Below are 9,683 nucleotides of genomic sequence, written 5' to 3' on the forward strand. Positions count from 1 at the left end.
TGGTCCACATAGTAGTCCAGACTCCATCAGTGATAGGAGACTTCAACATCTGATTCCATTTGGTTTTGGAAATTGGGAGTGCAGGAAAACATTTAGATTGAATAAGTTTATACCAATTGGAAGATTGACCCCTGGAGGCTGAAAAGGCAAAAATCTTGGAGTGTAAGTCAGAGTTAGTATGAAGAGAAGAAGGAGAAGAAAGTTTCGTAGCAAGACAATGGTGAAGTTGTACCCATCTAAAGTATTGAGAAGTGGGGATATTAAATTTTGCCATAATATCAGAGAAGGTAATCCAATTGTCGTTTATGATAAGATGTGATAAGTTCCACATTCCCTGACGATGCCAGGTTTTCCAGGCCACAACTGCATTATCAATCTTTAGTTTGGGATTGTGCCAAATCGGAGCTAGTATCGATTCACCCAGTTTTTTCTCTGAAAGGGAGTCTATGCGATGAAGCGCCTGCCATGTGTTAAGCAAAATTGGATTTTGTTTGGCTAGTGGAGGAAGAGGAATGGCAGGAGCATGCTGTAGAATGTAGGGGTCTACAATCGAGTGTTCTAATGACAGCCATACGGGTATTGTGTTTGAGGAGCAATGAGTCAGCCACATGGAGCCTTGAGATAACAAGAAAGCATAGTGATATTCCCGAAAACTGGGAAAGTTGACTCCGCCTTCTAGTTTAGAACACTTCAATTTACACAATGCTATGCGAGGTTGTTTGTTTTGCCAAAGGAATGACGAGAGAAGGTGTTCAATTCTTGAGTATATAGAATGGGGGAAGAGGCAAGGGAGCATGCTTAGTATATAATTGATCTTGGGCGTGATCATCATTTTTATGGTAGAAAGTCTGCCCCACCAGGATAGATTCAAAGGGGACCATCTGGAAGTGCAAGAGCGAATAATAGAAAAGATAAAGTCAGAATTGAGTCTTAAGGTGGAGTCAAGCGAGGATCCAAAATATAAGCCTAGATATTTAATCTTAGTAGGGGACCATATAAACCCGTATTTAGAAGATTCAGATTGAACATCAATACAGTTAAGCGGAAGAATTTCAGATTTAGTGACGTTTAATTTATATCCAGAGATGGTAGAATAGTGATTAATTTGTTCAAGTACGTATATTAGGGATTCAGGCGTGACATATAGAAGAATATCGTCGGCATACGCCGAAAGTTTTACTGAGAAGGGGTCTGATTGAAACCCTTCAATCCTAGAATCAAATCTAAAGGCAGCTAAGAGTGGTTCTAGGGCGAGATTAAAAAGTAATGGGGAAAGAGGACATCCCTGTCTCGTACCACGGGATGGAAAGAAGGGTTTAGAAAGATTTCCATTGATCATGATCCGAGTCGTTGGGTGGGAATAGAGAACTTCAATCATAGATATAAAAGATTCGGGAAAACCATACCAACGGAGGATATGAAAAAGAAAATGCCATTCAAGACGATCAAATGCTTTTTCAGCATCAAGGGCTAGGATCAGTAGGCGGTCGGAGTGAGATGAGGCATGTTGTATAATGTGAGAAAGTAAGCGGGTGTTATTGGAGGAATACCTATTGTTCAGAAAGCCTGATTGATCAGATGAGATGAGAGAAGGAAGAACAACCTGTAATCGAGAAGCAAGAATTTTGGCAAAAAGTTTTGCATCGACATTGATTAGGGAGATGGGACGGTAGTTTTTAACATCGGAAGGATCCTTACCTGGTTTGGGGAAAACAATGAGTGTAGCTTCTGTAAAAGAGCCTGTGGAGCAGCCCTGAACACAGAGAGACTGAAAAAACGATAAGATGAAAGGTAGTAGGGTAGGAAGAAAGGCTTTGTAGAATTCAACAGTAAGGCCGTCCGGTCCCGGAGATTTATTAGGGGACATGGAATTAACGGCATCTGTAATTTCTTGGGTAGTAAAGTCAGAGATAAGTGAAGTAGACTCTAATGGTGATAAAGAAGGGTGAGGGAAAGATAGAAACGATTTGAGATGGGCATCAGAGGGAGAGGTTTCAGAGGAATATAGATGCTGATAAAAATCATAAAAGGCGGAAGAAATGCCAGTAGGGTCCGTGAGGAATTGATCATTTGCATCTTTGATAGAAGATATTGTGGATTTATCCTGGGATTTTTTAAGGTAATTCGCAAGTAAATAACCTGGTTTATTATTGTCCGCATAGTAAGTAGAAGATTGGGCGAACACCGATTTAGCAGCAGATGAGCTCAACAAAGAATTGTATTGGAGTCTAAGGTTGCGCAGGTTCGTCAAGGCTGTAATATCAGAAATATCGGAAGTGTGGCGAGATTCAGCTTCACGAATACGGGTTTCTAGATCCAGTCGTGATTGTTTCCGAGAAGAGTGAAGGCGTGTAGTGAACTGAATAATAGTGCCCCGTATGTAAGCTTTGAAAGCATCCCAGGTATTAGTCCAGTTGGTGTGTGAGGGGATATTGAATTGAAAGAATTCTTCTATAGCAGCTGTTATGCAGTCTGAAAACTGGGCCTCAGCCAGAAGTGAGGAATTGAACCTCCATTGTTTGCTACGAGGTGAGAGAGAAAAATGAGAGCATGTGATAGAGATAGCAGCATGGTCAGAAACTGTAATGGAGTGGATATGAGAAGCGGTGATATATTGCAAGAGAGAGGAGCTGGTTAGAAAATAATCAATCCTGGAATAGGTGGAATGAGGGGCAGAAAAAAAGGTATATTGGTCAGAGTCATTATGGTGAAGCCTCCAGGGGTCAGTCAATTGTAGCTGAGATAAAATATCATGTAGGGCATACCATGATTTAGGTTTTTTATATATGGCATGTGATTTTCTATCTTTCAATGGATCAAGGATAAGGTTGAAGTCTCCTCCAACAATGACAGGAGTGTCAGGGTCCTGTAAAATATGATTAGCTAAATTATGAAAGAAATCTGGGGAATCCAAATTTGGTGCATAGATATTAATAATTCGCAGGTTGCGATTGGAGATTGATAGTTTGGTACTTACCCATCTTCCATATGTATCATGAGAGCTGGCAATAAGGGAAATGGACGGGTGTTGTCTTATTAAAGTAAGGACACCATTCTTCCCATTCAATGCAGGAGAGAATACAGGAGGGCAAAATCCCTGTTTAATGAACTTGGCTGAGTCTGAGTCATTGAGATGAGTCTCTTGTAGGAGAATGATATCAGATTTAAAATCATCAATATAAGATAATATTTTACGCTTCTTGATCATATTGTTAAGACCTTTGACATTTAAAGAGGTTATAGATAAGGACATTGTACAAAATATAAAATAATCTGCATGAGCTTTAGAGCATCTAGATTAGTGTTGGATATCAAGAGATAAAAGAACTGAGCTGTATGTAGTGTCAATGAGGAAGCAAAAGCAGAAGTAAACCCAATTATGCAAATAAAGTAAAAGCATATATAGCAATGAGACATACCTGGTATGGTGAGAGGAAGGCCCATTGCACAAGGCAAAAGGCACTAGCTGTGGAAGGCTGAAGTAGCAGGAAAAAGATAGCCAAGCAGAAATCCATACCAGCAACCAGTGTAGATAGATTATGTAAAAAAAAAGCCCTGGGTGAGCTCTATGAATTTTACAAGCAGCAGGGTCAAGAGAATTAATTGTGAGAGCTAAGTAAACATCCTAAAAGAAACAATGGCTGATTAAAAGCAGCCAGTTAAAACATGTGAGTCAGAAACACAGTGAAGTAAACACTTTTATGAACAAGCAGAGCAGCACGCTGGAAACAAACTGATAGAGAGAACAGACCTGAGCAATCCAAATATAGGAGTGAGGCTCCTTACCGTGCAAGAAAGGATTTGTAGGAGATAAGGAGAGAAAGGGTAGAAACCAAGCTGAAAGTAAGGGGTCAAAAGCACAGCAAGGCAGCAGCACATTGAAATCTTCCTAAGGTTACTCAAAGTCTCTGTAAAAATCAGTGTGTAACCATGGCAACAGGCACAAGGGAGTCAAGCCTCACACAGAGTCTATCGGTGTCGGTGAGTGTTCTTCTATAAAGGCAGCCAGGAGCTCGGGATCGGAGTAATCTTTTGTTTGATTAAGATGTGTGACCCGCATTCGCGCCGGATAAAACAGGCCGAAACGGGCACCCATCTGCTTTAGCTGCGGTCTGAAGGCAAGAAGCTGCTGGCGGGCTTTCACTGTATTTTTATGAAGATCAGGCAGGAACAAGATCTTGTTGCCCTCGTGGAGCACAGGCGCCGCGGATCGTGCCTTTTGCTGGATCTCAATGACCTGCGGATACCGGAGGATCCTCATGACAATAGGTCGTGGTCGGCGGTCACGTGGCATTCGGGAAGATGGTGTGCGGTGAGCACGCTCGATTTCGAAGGTATGTTTAAATTGAAGATCCAATAGTTTGGGGATGAAGGACTCCAAAAATGCCACCATGTTATTACCCTCCTGACCCTCCGGGACCCCCAAAAGTCGTAGATTATTCCGGCGTGAGCGATTACTCGCATCTTCCATTTCCTTTTCTAGGGCCAGTGTGCGTTTCACATGGCCCTGTAGGGCTTTAATGTTAGCATCTGCAGTTGCTGTTTTGATTTCCAAGTCGGCTATTTTAGACTTAAAAATAGTCAAATCAGTATGGATAGTTGCAATGTCATCTTTAAGTTCAGAAATAGCATCTTTAGTGTCTGTCATCAAGTCCTGCACCGTTTTGATGGCATTCCATAAATCAGACATGGAGGGAGCCTCCATTTTATCAGGTGCCTCCGATGTTGATGATTTTGCTGGAGATAGAGGGTCAGGTTTGTGCCTTTTACCTTTTGAGGTGGTAGCCATGATATAAAAGTGCGGATGGATCTGGATGGAGATAGCAATCACCAGAATAGAGCAGCCAGAGAAGAAAAAATATGATCAGGGTTGCTGGAGCTGAATGTTCAGTCAGCCATCTTCATCGGGCTCAACAGCGCCCCCAGAGGGAACACTTCTAACCCAGCCATGGATTGCGTGAGGAGCTGATACCCGCGGCTTTGAGCAGGGGAGCCGGCCAGAAGTGAAACAACCACCGGAGGGAGCACAAGCTGGGACGGACACCACTATTTACAGAAGGGATACCCACACTTTTTGGGCTTGGAAGTTACTTTTAAAATGACCAAGTCAAAATGATCTACCAATAATAAAATAAAAAAAAAAACACAAAGCACACTGTACGCAGAGAAAATGTTAATTATCATTTATATTCGGGGGGTTTTTCAAAGAGGTCAAGGCAGATGACTCTATGCAATGGTAACAATTAAAGATAGAAATTTTGGCAGAAGAGGGTAGACGAACTCCTTGGGATGGGAGGAGGCTCCGATTTTAGGGGAGAAGTCTGGTTAGGTTATAAATTTCTTAAACAATGTGGTTTTTAGTTCTTTCCTAAAGATACTATATGATTCTCTGGCGGCATCAGTGAAGTAGCCTGTCCAAGTTTGCAGTCTACCTGCTTGGAATTTGAATGTTCTATCAAAGAAGGTGCGATATCTACAGCCTATGATATTTGGGTAGGTAAAGAGGTTACGGTTTCTGGTAGGCCTAATAGAGGAGTCTTCAAGTTCTGATACTGAGGATGAAAAATTATTTTGCTCTGAATTTGAAAAAGGTAAGATTGGGTTCACCTGAAAAACATAATCATGACTGACACTGCTTAAAACTCTTTCCCCCTCGTCTAAGAAACCACACTAGCGGTTTCTAGTGCGGGGAGCTGCGCTGAATGATCTGCGCTACTCCCGATGCTCATAGGAACTCAATGAGCATTGGGAGCAGCGCAGGCCATTCAGCGCGGCTCTCTGCAAGTTTTCCGCAAACATCTGAAAACCTGGCTTTTCTCAAAAAATGTAAGTCTCCCTCCAACTTAGGAATCAAGGAAACTCTTATATCTTGGCATCCCAAGTCCTCTAAATTTTCTTCACACTTCTTCCTCTAACCCTCTGCTGTAGTTCCTTCCTATTTCTCCTACTGTAAACCGTGTCGAGCTCTACGAACGTGGAGATGATGCGGTATACAAACCTAAGGATTAGATTAGATTAGGATACCAGGCAAGGCATTCCATAGTTTTATGCCAGCCACAGATATCATTGATCCTAGCATGCGTAGTCGACAAGTCTACCCTCCAAACCTAATTTCATCCCATTTAAATCTCTAAACACTCTTCTCAGTTTATAGATCTGAGATTGTGCTTGGAATGTTACTACTCTTTGTGTTTCTGCCAGTTATTGTGACTTCCTTATGAGTAGATCAGGGTTATTAAAATATCAAAAAGAAGAAGCCAGAAAAGGGCTTTGAATGCAACTGAAAAGCTGACTTCAGTAAGAAATGGTCTTTAAAGTGTGATCAATTAAATATATAAAATGCTCAGAGACGTGAAACTCTGAAGGGAAGGCTGCTAAACTTCCCTAAAAAAGAGTTCACCTTCCAGTCATTGCAACTTCATAAATCCACGATCACACTTAAGACTCTGAGGACAATTTGGAAAATTTAAAGTTCTTATAATTCTTTGAATATATTGAGAATGATATCTTCTCTTCTTTATCAAAAAACAGCCATCACTATGTTCATTAGATGTATTAATGTTCACTTAGCTTTTAAGTTTGGCTTAAGGGGTCCCTTTTGTGTCTTGGCTTAGCCACAGTGGAAACAGGATACTGGCTTAGATGGACCATTGGTCTGACCCACTATGGCTCTTATGTTCCCAGCAACATTCCATGCAGAATCCCAAAGAGTTGCAAGATTCTATGCTACCGATCCAGGGCATGCAGTGGCTTCCACCATGTCTGTCTCAATAGAAACTTGACCAAATCTTTCTTAAACCCAGCTATGCTAACTACTGTAACCAATCTAGTCTGAAGGTATCAGCAAAGGAAAGACAAGAGAACATGTTATTAGATCAGTGGATTTCAAAGAACATCAGTGCTGGTTAGTGAAGTTTCTTCCTGCTCCCCCTGTCCAGCAGTAGGCCTCCCTTCATTTCCCCCCCCTGTCCATCAGCACCTCTTCCTGTTCCCCCTGTCAAGCAATAAGCCTCCCTTCCTTCCTCCCCCTGTCCATCATCACCTCTTCCTGCTCCCCATGTCCAGCAGTAGGCCTCCATTTCCCCCCCCCCCCGTGTCCATCAGCACCTCTTCCTGCTCCCCCTGTCCAACAATAGACCTCCATTCTTCCCCCCCCCGTCCATCAGCACCTCTTCCTGCTCCCCCTGTCCAGCAGTAGGCCTCCCTTCATTCCCCCCTGTCCATCAGCACCTCTTCCTGCTCCCCCTGTCCAGCAGTAGGCCTCCCTTCATTTCCCCCCCTGTCCATCAGCACCTCTTCCTGCTCCCCCTGTCCAGCAGTAGGCCTCTCTTCATTTCCCCCCATGTCCATCAGCACCTCTTCCTGCTCCCCCTGTCCAGCAGTAGGCCTCCCTTCCTTTCCCCCCCGTCCATCAGCACCTCTTCCTGTTCCCCCTGTCAAGCAATAAGCCTCCCTTCCTTTCCCCCCCCTTTCCATCATCACCTCTTCCTGCTCCCCCTGTCCAGCAATAGGCCTCCCTTCATTTCCCCCACCCCTGTCCATCAGCACCCCTTCCTGCTCCCCCTGTCCACGGGAGTTAGTACAGGGCCGGTGTCTGCCATTCTCCCCAGAGTCCTTGCGCCCCCCCCCCCTTTCCTTCCCACGGACCTGACTACCTACTCGGCGATTCAAGCAGCGTGTGCACCAGTCTTCACACGCTGCTTCGGGTCCTTTTACTGCCCTGATTTAATCTGGCACGTCCCTGATGACATCATCAGAGACGCGGCAGAGCAAATCAGGGAAGTAGAAGGGCCCGAAGCAGCGTGTGAAGACTGGTGCACACGCTGCTTGAATCGCCAAGGTAGTCGGGTCCGCGGGAAGGGTGCTGAGCGGTAAAGGAGTCGGACTCCTGTGGTCTGTTGTGGAGGATGGCCAGGCTCCATTTCAGCCGCAGGGAAGGCTCACTGCCCCAGCTCCTTACCCGTCCGCAGCCCGGGCCAGGTCTCCCGCGCTTTCTCAGCGGCTCGGCTCGCTCGGTTGTTTGTTTTTTTTTGTTTACCTGGCCACTCAGCTTCCTGCATTCGCTGCTCTCCGTCAGCGACGTAATAAGCGCGCAGGCGCACTTGTCTTGCCACATCCCGACAGAAAAGGGATCAGGGAACATGCGAGGCAAGTGCGCATGTGCGGCTAGCATTTTATTATTTAAGATTCCTTGAAGCTACATAGAAAATGGGGAACATTATAGACCAAAGGTAATCCACCTGGGAAGAAATAACAGGAACAGATATACACTAAAACAGAAATAATAATAAAGGATACAGTATGGACTGTATCAGGGAAAGGAAAAGAGGCAAAATATTGGAAATAAACAGGAAGGAAAAAAAAACTAACAGAATCTATTTCCCAAACTCATTTCAATTTCATAGAAGAACCACTAAACCATCATTTCAACGTGGCTAGCCATGAGATACCACAAGTTGTGCTATTTTACCAGTGTGTCTTTGCATAAAATAGCCATTCTTAGCTTTAGCACACAATGGCGAATTCCTCCCTTAGTTATGGCAAACATTCCTGCATCCCCATTTCGTGTTCCTGTATTCCTGAAAATATCCTGATGAAAGAAGATTAAAATACATTTGAGTAAGGATTTTCTGTTCAGATTAGAGAGGAAGTTATAGAGTATAGACTACTGTTAAGTCCAGGGTTCTAAAAAAAAACAAAAAAACATTTTCCCCACAATTCATGTTGTTTTAGCCTAGGGTCCCATTTTAAGCAACGACCCTCTGTGATAGAATAACCTGACCCAACAGTAGCCCATGTCGAAAACTTCCCCCCTTAGTCATGGAATCCAATCTCTCAATGCAGTTTTTCCCATATTTACCTCAATCAGCTCTTGATCACCGAGCGAAGGGATCTCTGTTTGCTGATTATGGTTATAAGAAGAGGGCTTTTTATACTGAAGAAAAACAAGGCATGAAAACAGAGACCTGAGAAAGTAATGAAGGAACTGAAGCCAGCAAGCCAAGAGCACAAAGTGATGTAATGTAAATAGTGAGAGGATTGGCATATTTTCCAAAGTACATTACGTACAAACTTTTAAGCTGGCGCTACAGTTAATAAGTTTAAATGTGAAACTGTCTGCAAACATACGTAATGCTGGATGCCACGTTAATGAAAATAATCGTATTATTGAAGGTGCTATAAGGTTTGAGGATTTAATATATCATATTGAGGGGGAGGGGGGGTGTTTAACAACATGGGCTACCATTAAGAAGGGCTATTTTACCAGAAGATGTGTGGGTCCTCATCTGCACAAGCCTCAAACACTTTAAAATCATAAGTGTTGGAGGCTTGTGTGGTTAAAAGACAGAGCTACAGAACCAAAAGAAAGGAGGTCCAACCTCGTCTGCAGTAAAAAAAAAACCAGCCAGGAACAAACAAACCAAAACTGCAGATATGTACAACAATGTAGGCAAATTTTATTGTGACAAGCAAACTATATATTAAAACCTTTTTACCAAACGGGGGACCCAACACAAAAGGAAAAAACATATGTCACAACAAATATTGAAAAAGATAATGTAAAACCAAACAGATGATGTGCCACGCCGAGAGTCTCTGCAAATAGTAAAAATCGCTTTTTCCTTTATCTACCATGGACCCCTGATGAAGGTTGTCCGAAACACGGACCGTGTTGGGTCCCC

The 9,683-nt window shown here is 43.3% G+C and overlaps 1 protein-coding gene across 5 annotated transcripts in view; it reads right to left on the reverse strand.

The window, feature by feature from the left end:
- LOC117345639 overlaps positions 1-8,993 on the reverse strand; it is a 58,973-nt gene extending 49,980 nt beyond the window's left edge. The window contains exons 1-2 of one of the 5 annotated variants that reach the window (XM_033914566.1): positions 3,420-3,459; positions 2,978-3,141 (exon numbers count right to left, since the gene is read on the reverse strand). In XM_033914566.1, the coding sequence (XP_033770457.1) occupies positions 2,978-3,141; positions 3,420-3,444 (189 nt within the window). In that variant the 5' untranslated portion in view covers positions 3,445-3,459. Of the gene's footprint in view, positions 1-2,977; positions 3,142-3,419; positions 3,524-8,860 lie in introns of those variants that run through there. The other 4 variants (XM_033914571.1, XM_033914567.1, XM_033914568.1 and 1 more) reach the window with 4 other exon arrangements.
- Between the last annotated feature and the right edge of the window lie 690 nt (positions 8,994-9,683).

Source organism: Geotrypetes seraphini, chromosome 11 (genome assembly GCF_902459505.1).
Source record: "Geotrypetes seraphini chromosome 11, aGeoSer1.1, whole genome shotgun sequence".
NCBI classification, from domain to species: domain Eukaryota; kingdom Metazoa; phylum Chordata; class Amphibia; order Gymnophiona; family Dermophiidae; genus Geotrypetes; species Geotrypetes seraphini.